This window comes from Trachemys scripta, chromosome 13 (genome assembly GCF_013100865.1).
Source record: "Trachemys scripta elegans isolate TJP31775 chromosome 13, CAS_Tse_1.0, whole genome shotgun sequence".
Classification (NCBI taxonomy): domain Eukaryota; kingdom Metazoa; phylum Chordata; order Testudines; family Emydidae; genus Trachemys; species Trachemys scripta.
The window spans coordinates 32,983,462-33,003,044 of NC_048310.1; the positions used below are offsets into that span (position 1 = coordinate 32,983,462).

The following is a 19,583-nucleotide window of genomic DNA, read 5'->3' on the forward strand; positions in this document are numbered from 1 at the left end:
CCGGTGAGAGAGGAATTGGTTGCTGCTCACCTAGCCGAGCCGTCAGGTTTTGAACAAACTGTTATTCATAGAGGAACAATAACAAGTTACAGAACAACATGAAAACAAAACTAGCACCTCCCTCCAATACCCTCACCAGTCACAGAGCCCTTTGGATTTTTGGTCGGTACTTTCAAGATGCCTAGACTCTCCTCTCCTCCCTCTCAGCCTTCAGATTCTCTCTCCCTCCACCTGTAACAAGGTCTCTCTAGATAGTTCAAGCATGGCAGTCAAAAGCTTCCCCAACATTCCATGTTAGCAACTTCTTTGATTGTCCTGTAACTGTTCCAGACAGGGTGTGTGATAGGTGACAGTGAAAAACCCCAGCAGTGAGGAAAATCCTATCCCGTCCAAGATTCAATTGCAGACAGATAGTGCGGTGCGTGCATACCTGAAGCCACAATTTGGCAGAATCTTTGTATTATTAATTAGCTGTTACACTGTGTTTTGCACTTTCAAAGCACAAATACTATTAAAAATCATTTGACTGCTGTTAATGTATTAATCCTCATGACATCGCTGTGAAGTAGGTAAGTACTGTTCTCTCCAAACAGAGGAACTGGATTAGAAAGTTGAGACTTGTCTATTATTATTTAGTTGTATGATGGTAGCACTTAGAGGCCCCAACAGAGTTAGGGTGCTAGCCACTACATGAATGCTTAGTTACACACAAGACAGACAATAGGTGAGATAGGAAACAGTGTCACAGGGAGGTCAAGGGACTCACCTAAGGTAACACAGCAGAACAGTCATTTGGGAGCCAAGACTGGAAGCCAAGTCCCAGTGCCCACTCCACAAGACCCCCTGTCTTCGATGGGGCAATGAAAAAGTTTTGTTCTTATATCATAAACTGGTTAATAAACTTATATCAACTCCGTTATGAGTGCAGTGTGAGGAACTAAAACAAAGTACCCCAAAGAAAGTCAGGCTGAAACTTTGCTTAGTTTCAAAAAGGGACCCAGCTTCATTCAGGTTTGAAGACAGAGGAAGTTCCAGCAGCCCTCACCTCCGAAAGGGAGATGGAGAATGAATAGCCTTATAGGGCTCCCTACCTAAAATTAACTCCTCTTCACTAATTATGCCACCTGATCCCCTGACTTTATCTTTCTGGCAATAAGTTGTCCTGTCTCTGCCTAGTGGTAGATCATTGCAGCATAAAGGTTTCAGGGCATTAGGATGAGGACCTCTTTACAGGATATGCCATCTATTTTAGGTCATGTTTACCCCTGCTTCTATATACAAACCTGGGGCTGTCTCATTGTTAAACCCTGTCAAATACGAATCAGAAATGGTGGCAACATGATATAGAAGGATGAAACTGACGTTATTGAAGTAAACTTTACACATATTAAAGAGAGAGAGACAGACCCGACTGACCCAGACCTGGCTTGCTCCTCTATGATTGATTGGGCTGTGCATTTGAGAGATTTTTGGTTTTGTACCACCACAAAGGAAAGGGGAAAAGAAAATCTCCATGGAGCAGCGACAGTCTTTTGGTCTGTGTTTGTAGAGCGCCTAGCACAATGGAATCCTAGGCCATGACTGGGGCTCCCAGCAGGCCCTACCACAAAGCAAATCATCATCATAACAAGGGCTGCAACCTCCAAGCAGACGCCTTGGGCAAGGCATTTAGTTTCTGTATGCCTCAGTTCCCCATTTGTGAAATGGGGGCAATAGTAGTTCCCTGCCTCCCAGGGTCGTTGTGAGGAGAGATATAGTAAAGATTGTGAGGCCTGTAGATACTACAGTGATGGAGGCCAAATAGGCACCACAAATAGATGTAAGGTTAGTGAGGCTTTCTGTGTGCTGCCTCTGAGAAGGCTGCAAGGGGCCTGCTGTTCAAGGTTTGGGGTGCTGGCAAGAACCCACTAGCCCAGAGGTTCTCAAACTGGGGGTTGGGACCCCTCAGGGGGTCATGAGGTTATTACTTGGGGGGGGGGGGTGTCAAACCCCACTTTGCCTCCAGCATTTCAAATAGTGTTAAATATAAAAGTGTTGTTAATGTATGGGGGGGAGGTTGCACTCAGAGGCTTGCTGTATGAAAGGGGTCACCCGTACAAAAGTTTGAGAACCACTGCACTACTGAGTCCAAGGAGATGGGAAGTGTCGGGGGTCCTCCAGCTTTGGCTTTGGCCACAGCTCCTGCAGGAGGAACAGGGGCTCTTCTGTACCTGGGATGGTTCCCTTCCCCGCCCCCAAAGCTGAGGGCCACAAGGGCCCTGGGGTTGGCTGTGCTCTGGGGACAGTTCCCTCAGAGACCCGTTTACACCAGAGGGCCAGCCCAGGCTGCCATTAAATTCCTCCCCCCGCCTCCCAGCCCTTCTGGGGGCTCTGGCTGGAGCCAGGGCAGGGGGCTGCCCCGCAGGCCCCCAGCGCCCACACGCTGAAAGGCCGGGGGCAGAGACCCGGCCGTGGGCATCTCCTGCCTGCGGGGGAATCCCTGGGGCGCGCTCCCCTCAGACCAGCCTCCCCCGGGCCCCGGCCGGCTCATGCGCAGGTGGCGGCAGGAGGTGGAGCAGCCCGGCGCCGGGCTCCGTTGCGGTGACTGCACAGCGGCGGAGCGAAGCGGAGCGGGGCCATGGCGCAGCGGCTCTTGCCCCTGCCCAGGCAGCAGTCCCTCTACCCGCCCAGCGTCCGCAACCCCTTCGTGCACGAGGGGCGCCTGAGCGCCCGCGACAAAGCCCGGGTAAGGCCGGCGGCGGGATTAACGGGGCAGCGGCAGCCTGGCCGGTGCACCCGGGGCACGTGCGTGGGAATGAAGGTGCCGGGGCGCGGGGAAGGGTCTGGGTCTGGGCCCGGCTGCTGGGCGTGGTGCCGGGCTTCCCACCCAGGCTGCGGCTCGGTCAAAGCCAAGGGAATGAGGCTGTTTATGCCCGTGCAGCCCTTCCGCCAAGGCTGCAGTAAATCCAGGGTGGCGATTAGCCCTGGAGCAAACCGTCTCCCTCCAGCCTCCCTCCCTCGGGGATCTGCAGGGAAGCAGCCCGACGGCCCCCGCGGGTGTGCACGAGCTGGACAATGTTTGTCTTTTCCCTCCTGTCAGCGTGCGGGGTTGCAACGACCCAGCTAAATTGCATGGGCACTAGACTTCCCTTTCTGTGCGTGGACACATTGCAGCTGAAAGAGTACAGGGTGCTCCGACTGTGTGGTTAAAGTAGGGGCCGCTTATACCAACAAACAAATCCCAGCGCCCTTCCCCAGCTTGTCCAAATCTACATGGCTATTTCCCATGTTAAAGAGAGGCACTATTACCAATACTGTGCCTTGGTAAATGTTGATTTCCCCGCCCTTAAAAAGTAGCTCTCATTGCACTGGAGATGTTTGTTTGGTCCAATTGACCAATTAGAGCAGGGGTTCTCAAACTGGGGGTCGTGAGCTGTCAGCCTTTACCCCAAACCTCACTTTGCCTCCAGCATTTATAATGGTGTTAAATATTTTAAAACGTAGTTTTAATTTGCGGGGGGGCTGCACTCAGGGGCTTTCTATGTGAAAGTATAAAAGTTTGAGAACCACTGAATTAAAGGAATAGAACTGCAGAGGTGCAGTTACTTTTGATGTTAGCACTCTGGCACCATCAGGTCAAAACTGGTCCATGAGTTGGCTCTAATACTACAGTTAGATCCAGTTGCAGCACTGGGATTTTAGATTTGGCTGGGGTGGGGGAGCATTTTATAAAAATTAACAGCAGTAGAAGTTTTTTCCAGTGGAAACATTTCCTTCCCAATCGTTTCCTCATTCTTCTGGTTCATGTCACCTTGAAAGTGAAACTGAATAGCAATAAAAGGGAAAATGACTAGTCTTTTTTATTATCAAAGCTTAGGCGAAATGTAAAAGAAATCAGCATAAAGAGTAAATCCCTGTTTAAGATGATCTCATTTTAATAATCTAATGACCCAATCCTGCAAACAAGCAGGTGAAATATCTGTATGTAAATGAGTAGTCCCACTGACGTCAAAATTACAACTTGTGTGAGTAAAGTTACACCCTTGCATAAATATTTGCAGTATGAGGGCTATAGTTGTTGTTTATAAAGTAGGAAAGAAAATAGCTTAAAACATTATTTTTGTCATAAGTGAACTTTTAAACCCCGTTCCTTGGGTTATTAATCTGTACAATGTGGCTAATACTTGTCTCACTTTGAAATGGCATATAAAAAGCTGAATTATTATAATATTGATTTTAAAAGGACTCATGTTAAGCGCTTTAAAATTCTTTTATTTTCAAATTAAAATTAAATAATTTAAAACATATACTTTTTAAAAAAAATGTTGGACAATGCAAATAGGGTAGCCAGTTTCACATTATTGTTGACTAGGGTGACCAGATGTCCTGATTTTATAGGGACAGTCCCAATTTTTGGGTCTTTTTCTTATATAGGCTCCTATTACTCCCCCCAACCCCTGTCCTGATTTTTCACATTTGCTGTCTGGTCACCCTATTGTTAACAGATTTTACTTGCAGGCTCAATTGAACTAGATTCTGCGGTAGTGGATGCAAATGCTGCAGGGGATTGGATGACAGACTTTTTTTTTTCTTCTCTTTCACCTTTTGGAATGAAAAAATACGTGGAAAATATGGATTTATGATTTTAAAAATCTTATATTATTAAAATCTAAACTTTGAGCCAAATTTGACCCGACATTGTCTCAGTAAGGACAATCAACACAACACAGGGTGGCCTAATCACCTTCCACTTTCTGCTGATACTTTATTAAATATCTGGGATTAGTGTGTAATGGAATTCTAAATAGTTCTATATATCTATACTCTACATTTTAAATAATTCACATTGAAGGTCGGTGAGGTGGAGGAAAGGTAAGACACTTGCATAACAATTTATGATCAGTATTTACTCTGTTCAGCTTTAATGGTGGACTGAAATGTTTCTTAAATACAAACACACCAGGATCTGCAAGCATGGACCCCACATCTCTCAATTGTGCCATTGACTTTGGTGCGACTGCGATTCCCCAAAGGTGTAGGTTTCCATACTAGCAGATCTGGTTATAGAATACAGAAACTTGTTTTCAGAAGCCTACAATTTGAAACCATGGTCCATTACTCCAGATCTCTACAATAATCTCCACTTGTTCAGCAGTTGAAGTCTGTTCCTGTAAAGCTACAGGAGGGTGGGGGGAGATTACACAATGGTACAGTTTCAGGCCCCAGTGCTGCAAGATGCACTGTGTGGTGAGCCTGGCACCCATTCACAGCCCCCTTGAGGCCATTGGGGTTCTCCATGAGTGCCAGGTTCTGCCTGTGAGGTGCACCTTGCAGGTCAAGGCCTGACAGAGACAGGAGGCCAGTGGGAACTGAAGATCCTGCTTTTCACTCACATTTTGCTAGCTGAATTTTTCTTGTGGACATTAGACAGCTGCGAATGTTCATGTTCATTATGAATGTTCATGCATAAAAACAAATGCTTTTCCTTAATTCCTTTCTAGTCTTCAGTGAGATGTGGTATCACCCTGTCCTACATTAGAGGCTTAGTCACATAGTTCAGTTCCCAAATCTAAGGGGGCCTTTGTGGCTTTGAATATTTTTTTACTCTTTAACAAAACTTTATTTTTATATTAACATTTTCATGACACGTTTTCTGGATAGCTATATTCTGCTGTAAACCCAAAGGCTGCACCAATGTGCTAATACATGGAAACTGGGAAGGGAAACTGATTAGTCTGTTTTCATTGTTGGAGCTGAGTGCAATGCAAAAGGTAAATAATGTCAGACACAGTGAAAAGTGTAGTCAACTTTAAAAGACCTCTGGCTTTATATACGGCAACATAGCAACTTACTTTTAAATAAAAATGGTTTTTTAACCTCACAGTGCAGCTGTTTAGAAGAGAAAGGGTCTCTTTAAAAGATGAGGAAATGGTTTTCTCGTCACATAGGATTACTTGGGTTTGGAACCATCTGAAAAAAGTAATACAAATCTATTGAAACAAACAATGGATGTTTACCTTGCATCCCACAATATAACCAGTCATACCTGCTAGGGGCAGGTTTACCTGCACAGGAGCTGTAAGAAGGTGGGATTAGCAGACCTAAATTCGTCTCAGTCCTTAATCATCTCTGTACGTCAATTTATGACATGTCCCTCTAATATTAAATGTGTGTGCTATAGGTGATCAGGAAAAAAGATTGCAGTATCTTTGTTGTGTTAATTTGGAGTTTATAGCTCAATAGCTCTCCATTTAAAATGTGTGTGTATTATACTGCCTGTACCAATAGAGGGGTGTTGTATCAGAATAGCCCATCAAGTCAAGCAGAAGACATGGGTTATCATTCGTGTGGTGGTTGTCACCAAAGGTTGCAATTAAGATTTGAAAAAGATTGTGCTAGGAGCTGTACAAACTGCACAGGAAGATGCAGCCTTTGCCTCAGAGAACTTGCAATCAAGTTTGAAACAGATGTAAACAAGCAAGTGTGATTAACCAAAGTGAAGGAAGGAGTAGGGTATTTAGAAATAAGATCACATGGATTTACATGGATTTCACAAGCTTGATGGGGGCCTGCTATTTCCAGTCTGGAGTTAGTTCATCAGAATGGTTGTCTTTTAAAATAAATAAATCTGCTATCACTGACTGCTGCATTACCTATCATTCACAGGCTGGCTGATTATCTTGGGCCTAACACCAAAAGTATGTATTGAGGCGAGGCTAGTAACCTTATAGATTAATTCAGAATGCATGTTTTATGTGTAACGGCCGCCATCTGGGCTAACCTGAGGGATTGAACTGGAGATCTCTAGGGCTAAAAGCTTGAGTCTGTGCATCTTGAGTTCAAGAAACAGACTCTCTAGCTGGGAGTTGTAACAGACTCATCTTGTGTGGACTGGGCACAAAGAAGGACATACTGACCAATGGGTTACATATGCATAAAGGGCATCATGGAAGAAAGCAGAAACACTCATGGGAGAAATAAACAAATGGAGGTATGAGGGAAACATAAGAGACTAGAGTAGATACGTTGGAGAGGGACAGAATTGTGAAGAGCCTGGAAGATGAGGACAGGAAGCTTGAATTCGATGCACTGAAAAATGTGGAACCAGTGGAGGGATTCAGAGAAAGGGATGACGTAATCAGAGCAAAGGGTAAGGAACATGATCTTAGCAACTGTATTTCTTAATGGATTAGCGGGGACGGGGGCAATGTTCTTATCAGAGAAGCCAGAGAGTAGGAAGAGGGAGATGATGTGAGCCTAGCTGTGTGGAGAGAGAAAAAAGGCTGGATTTTGGAAATGTTATAAAAGAGGAAAGGGTATCGTTGGCATAAAGCCTAGATGTGTTAGATGTAGGAGAGGGAGGAGCCAAAGGTGACCCCAAGATTGACAGAGTGTCAGGGAGGATTGGGGCATTGTGAACAGTGTCAGATACTGGGGTGGAGCACTGGGTTTGGGAGGAAGGCTAAAGAGTTCAGTTTTGATCTTGTTAAGGGTAAGCTGGTGTTGTGATATCCAGGAGGTGGCAGAAAGGTAGGCCGAAGTATGAGATTGCATGGATGGAGACCAGGCAGGTATGGAAAGGGAGAATTGTAAGTCATTGTTTTAAAGAAGCCCTGTGAGCAGAGAAATCATGCCCAAAAGGGTGCACAGCTAGAAGAGAAGAGGCTCCAATGAGAGCGGGGCAGGAAAGGGAATGTGCAGGAGCTGACAAAAGAGATCCTCATTCAATGGCTAATTTTGAAAATTTTGGCCTAGGGGAGTGATAATTCCTTCCTTTATTCGGTGTCGATCATTGTGAATCTAATAAAATCAGCTCCTGTGTTCAGAATTTGTTGAACCCAGAGATTTCCTATTAGCTTCTCAATACTGGATCAAGAAATACAGTACATGATCTCCTTTTGCGTCTTTTGTTTATAATCTGCACATGAAGTGCAACATCATGGACTATGCATCATGGAAATGTGGTGAAATGATAATCAATGGAACTTGGTAATACCAGAGTACAAAATATATAGGAATGACACAGTAGGTCATAATAGTGGGGGAATGGCACTATGTGTGAAAGAAAGCATGCAGTCAAAGTAAAAATCTTAAATGAATCAAACTGCACCATAGAATCTCTATGGATAGAAATGTTGTGCTTGAACAGTAAGAGTATAGCAGTAGGAATATACTACCGACCACCTGACCAGGATGGTGACTGTGAAATGCTCAGGGAGCTTAGAGAGGCTACAAATGCAGAAAACGCAATCATAATGGGGGATCTGAACCAGAAGTGAATATAGCTGAACTGCTAGGTAATAGTGGCCATAATGTAATTAAATTTAACAGGCTTGTAGAGGGAAAAATGCCAAAGAAACCCACCACAGCAGCATTTAACTTCAAAAAGGGGAACTACACAATAATGAAGCTAGTTAAACAAAAATTAAAAGAAACAGTCACAAGAGTGAAATGCCTGCAAACTGCATGGAGACTATTTAAAAACACCATAATAGAGCCTCAAACTAAATGTATGCCCACCCCCCAAAGCAATAAGAAGACTAAAAAAATGACACCATGTCTAAACAGCAGAATGCTAGAAGCAAAAAGACATCCTTTAAAAATTGGAAGTCAAACTCCAGGAAGGAAAATAGAAAGGAGGATAAACTCTGGCACTGTAAGTGTAAAAGTATAATAAGGCTGACCAAGAAAGAATTTTAAGTTCCACTAGCCAAGGACACAGAAAACAGCAGGTTTTTTTAAGTACATCATAAGCCGGAAGCCTGTCAAAAAATCAGTCTGGCCACTGGATGATTGAGGTGCTAATGGAGCATTCAAGGCAGACACAGCTGTTGTAGAGAAGCTAAATGAATTATTTGCATTGGTCTTCACTGCAGAGGATGTGAGGGAGAACCCCATACCTGAGCCATTCTTTTTAGGTGACAAATCTGAGAAACTGTCCCAGATTGAGGTATCTATAGAGGTGGTTTTGGAATAAATAGATAAATTAAACAGTAGTAAATCTCCAGAACCAAATGGTATTCACTCAGGAGTTCTGAAGGAACTCAGATATGAAATCGCAGAACTACTAACTGTGGTATGTAACCTGTCACTTAAATCAGTCTCTGTACCAGGTGGTTGGAGGGCAGTTAATATAATGCCTGTAGCCCAGTGGGCTAGCTTGCCTTTATTATATGCACTGTATTGCATTATATTCTGCTTTGCATTATATGTAAGGAACCTACAGGCCTGTATGCTGTTAGCATAAGACTTGAGGTCTATGAACTTTGAACAGATAAACGGCCAATGGAAACACCAGTATTGGGAAGCTAAAAATCGAGTATTTAAGGGGAAGTTCTGACCACAGGCATGTGATCCAACCACAAGAGTATCCTGACAATAAATTGACGTATATAACAGGTACACGACTTACAGCTACAGATACCTAAAAGGGGTCATGGTAACAAATTAACGTATATAATAAGTTGAAGTAATTGATATACTAACCTATAGGGAAAAAAAAGACAGTCTGACATTAGTAAAGTTAAAAAATACAAATAAAGAAAAGGGGAAAATCCCCTACTAAATATGCATCAAACATAGTGGTGACAGCGTAACATATTATAAACGTTGTATCACAGCCTAGGGGCAGTAGGGAGGAGATGTAGTCTTGGGAGGTGCCAAAATAATGGGCACTAGTGCTGAAGGAGAAGGTGATGGTAATGAGGAAGATAATAGCTAATATTTCAGGTTATTCTACAAGGGATGGTGTGAGTATATGGATGCGCAGATGTACATTCTGTAGTATCGCTATCTACATTACCAGGGCTGGCTCTGGGCACCAGCTCAGCAAGTAGGTGCTTGGGGCGGCCAAGGGGAAGGGGCGGCACGTCGGGCTCTTCGGCGGCGGGTCCCTCGGTCCCTCTCGGAGGGAAGAACCTGCCGCTGAATTGCCACCGAAGAAGAAAGCGGCGCGGTGGAGCTGCCACCGATCACTATCGCAGGTTTTTTTTTTTTTTTTATCCTTCCCGCCACTTGGGGCAGCAAAAACCCTGGAGCCGGCCCTGTACATTACCAAGTTGGGGTGTTTGTGACTGTGCTAAATGTATTAATAAAACAATTTGTAAATATAGAAGAGTTCCAATTGTGTATATGCCTATTTTTAAAAAAGGTCCTAGAGGCGATCCTGGCCATTACAGGCCCATAAGCCTAACTGCAGTACCAGGCAAACTGGTTGAAACTACAGTAAAGAACAAAACTATCAGACACATAGATAAACAAGATATGTTGAGGAAGAGTCAACATGGCTTTTGTAAAGAGAAAACATGCCTCACCAATCTATTAGAATTCTTTGAGGGTTCCAACAAACATGTGCACAAGGGGGATCCAGTGAATATAGTGTACTTAGATTTTCAGAAAGCCTTTGACAAGGTCCCTCACCAAAGGCTCTTAAACAAAGTAGGCAGCCATGGGATAAGAGGGAAGGTCTTCTCATGGATCAATAACAGATTAAACGATGGGAAACAAAGGCTAGGAACAAACGGTCCGTTTTCACAGTGGAGAGCAGTAAATAGCAGGGTCCCCCTGGATCCTCCCAGGATCTGTATTTGGGACCAGTGCTGTTCAACATCTTCAGAAATGATCTGGAAAAAGGGGTGAACTGTGAATTGGCAAAATTTGCAGACATTACAAAATTATTCAAGATAGTTAAGTTCAAAGCTAACTGTGAAGAGTTACAAAGGGCTCTCACTAAAGGGGGTGACTGGGCAACAAAGTGGCAGATAAAATTCAATGTTTATAATATTAATACTTAGAAGATAAATAAGGACAAATTTACTTTTGGATGGAGATGATCCAATTATTTTTGGAACCGTAGGCTGTCATGACAAGATTGAAGGAATGCTGAAAGAGATGAGAGAGAGAGACAGATAAAAGAAACATTGGAGCCAATGGAGTATATTGAAGAATAGGATGAATAATACTTAGAAATGCTTTTAATCTCCAACGTGAATTACAAACATTAGTTAATTTAAAGGGGAGACGTACGAATCAAGACAGTGAATATAGTTTGGTAATGATCATTAAGCTGTATGAATCAGAAATTGCTTTCCAGAAGTTATTTCCTAATGGGGCAGCTGTTTGGCCTTGCTTGTATTGAACAGGCAGTAGTAGTCACTTGTAAAGATCAGCTTAGAAGTGCTGTCTTTGAGGGAGGAATGCTGCTATTTAGTTGCAGGTTTAAAAACAATGGTGAAGCTTGCATGGTTGCTAGTAAGAGCCAATCATCTGCTATGGCAGTCAAATACTTAACACAACTTGCTTGTTTTTTGTACGATACACTTCTTGCTGCAATGTACCTGTCTGGTTTTGGAAATTCATTGTTAAATGGCTGTGGATGTAATGATCCTTCAGATCTAACTTTCAAAATGGGGTTTCCCAAAACTAATTATTCTGTTTATACTTTCTGTTGTTTTTGACCTGCTTGAAAAACATTGTAAAATTATTTCAAGATTTCAAATTAAATACAACACATTAAGCTCTTTGATTGTGATTAGTTATGTTGAGAGGCTTCATGACATCCAGTCATGCCTTTGGATGAATACGGTTTGTGCATGTATCCTGTTATGTACAGAAGCAGGATATGGTTACATCATGATAAAGTTTAATACTCTGTCAAATATTTGCATTAATGTTAGCATGATTTGTGGTTTTATAACCTTTATTGAATAGCTGGATTAGCCAGTCTGCATTTTCTTGAGACGTGTCTCTGACCGAGGTGGGCAAACTACGGCCCGCGGGACCCTCCTGCCCGGCCCCTGAGCTCCTGGCCGGGGAGGCTAGCCCCCACCCCCTCCCCTGCTGTCCCCACTCCCACAGCCTCAGCTCGCTCGCTCCGCCGCTGGTGCAACGCTCTAAGGGGGCAGGGAGGGGTTGGATAGAGGGCAAGGGGGTTTGGGGTGGTGGTCAGGATGTGGGGGTGTGGATAGGGGTTGGGGCGGTCAGAGAACAGGGGGTTGAATGGGGGCAGGAGTCCCGGGGGGCGGTCAGGAAGGAGAGGAGGGGTTGGATGGGGCAGCGGGAGACAGTTGGGGGCAGTCAGGGGACAGGGAGGGGTGGATGGGGCAGGAGTCCCAGGGAGCAAGAAGCAGGGGGGGTTGGATAGGGAGCGGGGGCCAGGCCATACCTGGCTGTTTGGAGCAGCACAGTCTTCCCTAACCGGCCCTCCATACAATTTCAGAAACCCGATGTGGCCCTCAGGCCAAAAAGTTGCCTGCCCCTAGTCTATGATGTACCTACCCAGCATGTTTGAGAGAGCTTTAGGAATTGAGTCGAAGAGGAATAGTTTGATTGTGGCAAGACTGCTTTGTGTGTATTACACTACGTGTAAATATTGAGTCTGTTCTTGGCAGTAACCAAGGAATAGGGAAGCTGTGTCCTTTTCCCTTCAACAACTCAGAGTGCATTTCAGTTTTTGCCTGTTTAAACCAAAGTTTTTCTAAATGTATGAAAAATAAAGTTGAGGCTCTATCTCCGTGTGTTTTGAGGATTCAAAGAGGCACATTTCAAAGCAGTCAGGAGGTAGGAAGTCAAATATTGATTGATTGTGGTGTCTTCGTCAAGCCTGTATGTTTTAATACTTCTAAGTGACTCCAGTGCTTGTGAAAATTTCTCAGTGACTGGGGACTGAAGACCTTTATTGTCCATAGAACTGACATTGCCTAGGCAGCAGTAATGACATGCAGTACTCATACTATGCGTGAACATAAGTTGTAGTGATTGTCTTTAGGGGTGAACAGGCAATTTAGGTATGGCTTCACTATATTTATAGCTCAGGGCACAACCTGAGTGTTAGCCCTAATTCAGTTCCCAACCACACCCGCAAATGTCTAGCTCAAGGTAACTGGGGCTTCATGCTCGAGGTAGCTAGCTCGTCAGGGTGTGCGCGCATGTGTAGATGCTTGAGTGCCACTGAAGCTCAGGCTACTAATGCAGGGGGGACTTAGCCTGTTTCCATCTTGGTGTCTCTGCTGAGGCTACACCAACATTAGTGCTAGTTACAGTAGGCTGTGTTGTGGATATGTTCCCTAGGACCAGGACTGAGAAAACATCAAGCAGATATCAGCTGGTAATGATGTTTGGTTACTAGCTATCTGGACTTGAACAGGTTCTGGACCGGGCAGGGTCTCTGTGCAGCCAACCAGTATCGCTGGGGCCTTCTTGGCAGCCATTTGTGCAGCTGCAGTGCGACACAGATGATTGCGCATATTGTCGAGGAATGCCTGCTGACTAGGTTCAGCGGTGGCCTAGAAGAACTGCATCATGCCACTGAAGAGGCCATCGCTTGGCTAGACGACTATGCCCCTGCTAAATAAATAAATTTTCTAATTCCCTGTGCCAATCAGTCTTGTAAAATCCTTTACTTAAAGATTCAGAAATTCCAGTTCTAACTATAGAATTTTCCCAAGCGCCATTTGTAAAAGAAAAAATAACTTCCCCCTCCTTTTATATAAACATCTGAAGTTGTGTTAGAATCACATAATACTTTTTGTATTTAATCATGTAGCAGTGACATAAGTACTTTAAAATCCACATTATGTAACCAGAGCAAATTGGTTGTCAAAGTGATTTCTATTGGTGCATTTTCTTCCTTTTTTTCCCCCTCCCAGATTGTCCTATTGGGGATTATCCTGCTTCCATTTCGTGCCATATGCATTGCATTAATTTTGCTGCTGTCATGGCCATTTGCAGCAATTGCAACTTTCTGCCATCCTGGAAGAGGGTCCAAGCCGCTCATGGGATGGAAGAGGTAAAAAGAAATTGTCAAACTTTAGGTAAATTTTAGTGATATATTTTAAAAGCTCCAAACGTTAATAAATTGTTTCCTTATTATTTACATGATCAAAGAAATATTGCAAATACATGCTGTGGAGAATGTGTCTGCTTCAGGATCAACGGCATTTTGGAGCATTTTCTCTGAGTGATTGTAAAACAGAAATAAGGTTTCTGCTACCTCATGCAAATATCAGAAAATCTTCTATGTGGTGGGCTATGTAGTTTGCTGAGCTCATTGTAGCAGAGACCTTGGGAGCTAGTTTAGATATTAAAGACAGACACTTTGCAAGCCAGGCCTTTCCTTAGAGGTGGTGCCGGAAAGGAATATTTGGGCCATGGAGTGGGGTACTCATTAACAAAGGAAGTAAAACACCTTTGGAATTCTGCCCAAGAATGATGGGAACAAGAAAATACATCCCTGTATATTGCTGATGTTACATAATAGGCAAAGTGCCCAGACTGCTCGATATTATTATGCATGACAACAAAAACACCTGTGGTAGCTCCCATGTCTCTTCTCCTAGGTGTGATGTCATCAAAGGGCTGTTCCACAGCGATAATCGGTTATAAGCAGGGATTCTGGGTTTTGATCACTCCGCTTTGAGCCTTTCAGTATCTTGGGTGCATTCCAGATTCTTCCCTCTCTGTAGCCATATGATACCAGGCGCAAATGAAAACAGGAAGTGGGTTATAGCAAAACTGGGGAGTAGCTGAGAGTTAAAGTTCCCCTTGAAAGGAACATGATCACTTTCCGTCTTAATCAGGGTTTCTTTATTAAAACTGATCATTTCAAAAAATAGGATTGAGGTTATTTGACTTGCTAATTTTGATTCAAAGTGGAATCCCTATGTTTTTTAACATAAAAAAGGGGCCGTAGGGTCTGATTTCCCACATAGCGGGTGCATGAGTCCAGTAGTTATAAGGTTTCCATGTCATGCATAACTTGCATGCTCTTTATTCTAAACTGGGAAAGAAATGGTGACCGGGGCAAGTAATGGAGTTGATTCACTTACACATGCTATTTGTTTTGTTTTCTTTTTAAAGGAGAGTGACCCAGTGTGCCCTCCAGTGCTTAGGTCGTGTTATGTTCTTCTTGATGGGCTTCCAAGTTGAAGTGAAAGGGAAAGTAGCAGGTCCCTTGGAAGCCCCAATCCTTGTTGTAGCTCCTCACTCAAGCTTCTTTGATGGAATTGTTTGTATCATAGCTGGATTGCCGTCGATCGTATCCAGGGTAGAGAACCTGTCGGCCCCCGTATTTGGCAGTAAGTATTGATAAAGTTACAGATAAGGGGTAAAATTTTCCAAAGCACCATAGTGACTTAAGAGCCAAAGTCCTATTTTAAAAAGTGACTGAGGGCCAGATTTTCAAAAATATTTAGGCACTTACAAATGTAGGTAGGCACCTAGTGGGATTTTCAGATCTCAATGGGGGAGAGGCTCCTAACTTGCTTAGGCACTTCTGAAAATCCCACCATGCACCTATCTGCATCTTTAGGTGCCTAAATAGCTTTGAAAAGCTGACCTATATTTCCACTGTCTTTCCCTCCCTAACACTGTCCTGCCATAATTTCTAGCTCCATTGTCTTCCTTTGTGCACATGACTCAAGTGACCCTTGACAATCATCCTGTAAATCATTAGCCAGAAGATTCTCGTGTTGACAGTGTTTGGCTTTGGGCAACCTGGATGGAATGGGGAAAGGTTGGGAGCTTCCCAGAAATTGCAGACTCTTGGGGGGAAGGAGGCAGGAAGACAAAGGGGCTTCAGGAGTAACACAAAGAAACCAAAGGAACGTGGTTCACGTGACTTTGGGGTGACTTTTGCCACAGGGAGACCTTCTTGCCGCAGAACTGGATTTAGTGAGCCCACGCTGAAGGCTTAGATACATCCCTGGCCTGTGACAGTGACTAGCTCCACAGCAGATCTCTCAGAGGAGACTTGAAGGAAGCAGTGGAATTGACGATCCCTGTGCAGATCTGCCAGTTGTTTCCAGGAATGGGAAAGTTGTGGAAAGGCTTCTCTACTTGACATGGATGGATGGAATGGACTCATCAAGCCCTCAAAGTGCTGAATTTTCAAATGAACATCCAAATTACTCAGGGTCTTGGGGGTTGGGAGTTATGTAAAGAAAATGCAGAACAGACCCATATCAAGGAAATTCAGAAAATGGCGCATTCTTGACACTGGTTTCTATGTTTGAACTCGCTGAGCATTTGTGCTTTGTGTGTGTCACTGATCTGTGAAGGAGTTATGCAAAAAGGAAACCATTCCATAGATTAGAATATATGCTTGATTTTTCCCATTGTCTGATCTCTCCTCCTCCTTCTCCCCCCAATCAACCCAAGAAAAAAGAAGTCCCACACTTTTATTATTACTGGGGCCATATACATGCTGTAGCCCTTTTACTAATCTCACGTCCTTTATTTTGTATGGTGGCCAACCTGAAGTTTACAACATTGTTCATAAGCAATATAACTCAAAGCCATACTCCTAGTAGGCAACTAGGAAAAGTAACCTAAAAACACTAGACTAGCATGAAAGACACACTGATATTTGCTATGTAGTTTTGGGAGCACAGGGCAGGGAAGATGGTCTCATGTTGGAGGCAGGACTGGGACTTAGGAGATCTGCATTCAGTTTCTGACTCTGCCACAGATTGTATGAACTTGGGTGCAAATCACATAATTTCTCTGTATTAGGGGCAATAATATCTCGTTTTTTCCATTCTTGGCCTATCTTTTCTATTTAGACTGGAAGCTGATCAAGGCAGGGTCTGTTTCTTACTATGCGCTTATTCAGTGCCTAGGACAGTGACACTTGATTTCAGTTGGATCTTCTAGGTATTAGTGTGCCATGAATAATAATGATAACTTGAATCTCTCTTTCACAGCAATTCTCAGATCCCTCCAGCCTGTACTGGTATCACGTCTAGACCCAGATTCTCGAAGGAATACAATCAATGAGATAACTAAACGAGCAACATCAGGAGGCCAGTGGCCACAGGTAAAATAGGCTGTAAAGTGTCAGCTTTCCTTTTAAATTGTGAAACGTAAGGCTTAAAAATCCCATTCAGTTGGGCACTGGCCTGTAGCTGTAACTTTGAAACCAAAGGAGACCTCATCAACCCTTTGGGGTTTTATAAAAGGCTTTTAAAAAAGGAAAGGGGATTCCAGCATAATTACTCTTGAGTGACTGAGGAATCAATTCAGAACCCAAATGTATTAACAACTAGTAAAAAATGTGTCAAGACCACTCAAAGGGATGCTTTTTTCCCCCCCTCTCCCTGCCCCGAAGACTGGGGCCTTGAGCCTGTTGACCAGGTCACTTGAAACTTAGTAGGCATTTAGCTTCACCTGTATTTTGGAAGCCACTTTACCATCTGCGTTCGAGTTCAGCATGAGAGTAATGGATATCAGCTCCGCATACCTACTCGCTTGTGGTAACTTTTCAGCACCACGCTGTTTCTCTGCTTCTGGGACTACATCATCTTTCCAGCCAGAGTAGCTAGATGCTGGAGACCTCCGTGGAGAGAGTAGCGTTGTGGGGAGCAGCTCTACAATTACTGTGCCAGGCCAAGGGCTGGGATGGGCCCTGGAACCTTCGCACACCCCATTCTTCTTGGAAGAGCAAAGCCTAAAGGATCCCTGTAGAAGCTGATCCTCTAGTTCTGACCTCAGCCCACTGCTGCCCTGTCATAAAACCCCCTGACTGACAGTGCCCAGGGAGCCCCACACAACTGAACTCCCCATGACAATCTGACCAAATCCTGCATCTGTCCTATCCCACGCAGTGGAATGGCACCTCTTCTACTGTGTGTGGAGCTCTTAAAGGCAGAGGAGCATCCAAGGTAGAAATCTGCACCTGATCTCGTGCTTGTGCTTGTGTTTGTTTTTGTTTTCAGTGACTGAGAGAACGAGTTCAGTGGCTGAAATATCATGAGATCTATTTTTCTCAGAGCAGGTCCCTTTCCTGGATGATTGAAACATCATGAGGAAACTGGCTATCAGTTTGTTTTTGTTCCGTAGCTGGCTTCCTGAAGCAAAAATAAAAAGCTGGTGAAAAGTCAGAGATGCCAATAGCAAGATATTTGTGTTTCTGTTGAACCGGAATGCACAGCCCTAATGATAAGGGGGTGATCGGGCAGACAGCAGCCATAGAGCCCCATTTCCAGGAAACAAAAACCAAAACACATGTCATTCTCTCCCTGAGATGGGATTATTTAAATACCATGCATCATTTTCATTCCACAAGCAGCTTGCTCCAAGTTCTTTAGTTAAGATTTAGGCTTCTTTAATTTGACTCACAAGTGCACATTCATATTTGCCCTATGCATTCTTACAGCCACCTTTGTTGTTTTTCCATTTGTCACAGGTCTGGAACTCGGCCACGCAGGCATTTTAATCAGACACCCAGGTCACATCTAGGAAAGCTTTTGAGTAATGCTGTGTTTAGAAATGGAGGTGTGATTGAACCAGTGCAGTTCATTTTCCTGGCGGAAATGCGTGGTTGGATGGAATCTAGACCAAGTGCACCAGAGCTCTGCTGAAGACGGGGCAGACACAGAAGTGGCTTTACGACAGTTTTGTCGTAATCCCCAGAGGTGTTGGGGGCTGTTTAGGCTTGTGGCATAAAGTAGAGTAGATTTGTGGATTCCCAGTTTACCAATGAGGAAGCTGAGGCATAGCTAAGTGACCAATCCGAGGTTGTGGAGTGAGTCAGCGGCCAAGCTGGGAATGTAGCCCGTGCTTTCTGACTCCCAGTCCTGTGTGTTATCCTTCCTCTTTTTTGGAGGAACCTGACCCTAAACATATTTTCACAACATATTCTAAAATATCTAGGGCCAAATGCTGCCCCTGTAATGCGGGTGCAGTGGAGGAGAAAGCAGAGGGATCCAGGGGCCTCTTCCCTTAGAACAGTGCACATCAACAGAAGAACACTCCTGTTAGCAACAAAGGGGCCCAGCTATTGCTTCTCCTGTACTCCTCCGCACAAAGGAGGCATGATCTGGTTAGGGTGCTTTGTCTGTTCTCAGCGTGTCTGCTGAGGTAGGTGGCATGTGCTAGCCAAGAGCACATGCTGCTGCTCCCATCACCTGTTTCTTTTAGGTTCTCAAAGAGTGGTTCGGTCTAGAGAGAAATGGCTGCATTTGTCTACTTGATTCTGGAGGTAGGAATATGAAAATTCCTCTCTCTGGGCACCAGCCCTATGTCCTTTAAGTATCAGTTTTCGTGCCCAAGTACCTAGGTAGCAATTTTTTTGTTCTGGTTGTACTATGGTTGGTACAGGAATGGTCATGTGTTTACCACCTTTGTGCTTCCTCTATCCTTGGAGCTACCCCTTTGTCATAAATTAGAGCAGCCTCAGGGTTGCTCTAACTTACACCTACCTGTCTATGGCCCCAAGCAGAATATCACTGGAGCACAGGGATGCCTTGGGCATGCCTTCTTTTCCCCAACCATGCCCTGTGAACTAGGAGGGAGTAGAGTAGGAGCATCTCTTTGTAATTTTTGCTACAGTGACACTGTTCAGGAGTCGCATGTTCTTGCCAAGAGAGTTCAGAATTCCAATAGGTGTTGCTAGAGTGCCCCGAAAAGACAAAGCTACTAGTGTGCTCTATGTTCCTTGAAGGGTTGGCTGCACTGTGTCCTACTGTATCTCCTTCTAATCCAATTGCTTCAGAAGATGATTCTAAGACCTCCTGGGTATCCAGTATGTCTGATTCTTCCAGACACCGAAGCCATTCAGTAGTACGTAATGCTTTCAGAAGTCATCACATCACAAATGCCCCCACCTC

General features: G+C 44.2%; 1 protein-coding gene across 2 annotated transcripts in view; it reads left to right on the forward strand.

Moving 5' to 3' along the window:
* Positions 1 to 2,572: 2,572 nt before the first annotated feature.
* The window catches only part of LPCAT2 (lysophosphatidylcholine acyltransferase 2), a 52,833-nt gene continuing 35,822 nt past the window's right edge, over positions 2,573 to 19,583 (forward strand). The window contains exons 1-4 of one of the 2 annotated variants that reach the window (XM_034788248.1): positions 2,573 to 2,725; positions 13,626 to 13,765; positions 14,836 to 15,053; positions 16,680 to 16,792. In XM_034788248.1, the coding sequence (XP_034644139.1) occupies positions 2,618 to 2,725; positions 13,626 to 13,765; positions 14,836 to 15,053; positions 16,680 to 16,792 (579 nt within the window). In that variant the 5' untranslated portion in view covers positions 2,573 to 2,617. Of the gene's footprint in view, positions 2,726 to 13,625; positions 13,791 to 14,835; positions 15,054 to 16,679; positions 16,793 to 19,583 lie in introns of those variants that run through there. The other variant, XM_034788249.1, reaches the window with a different exon arrangement.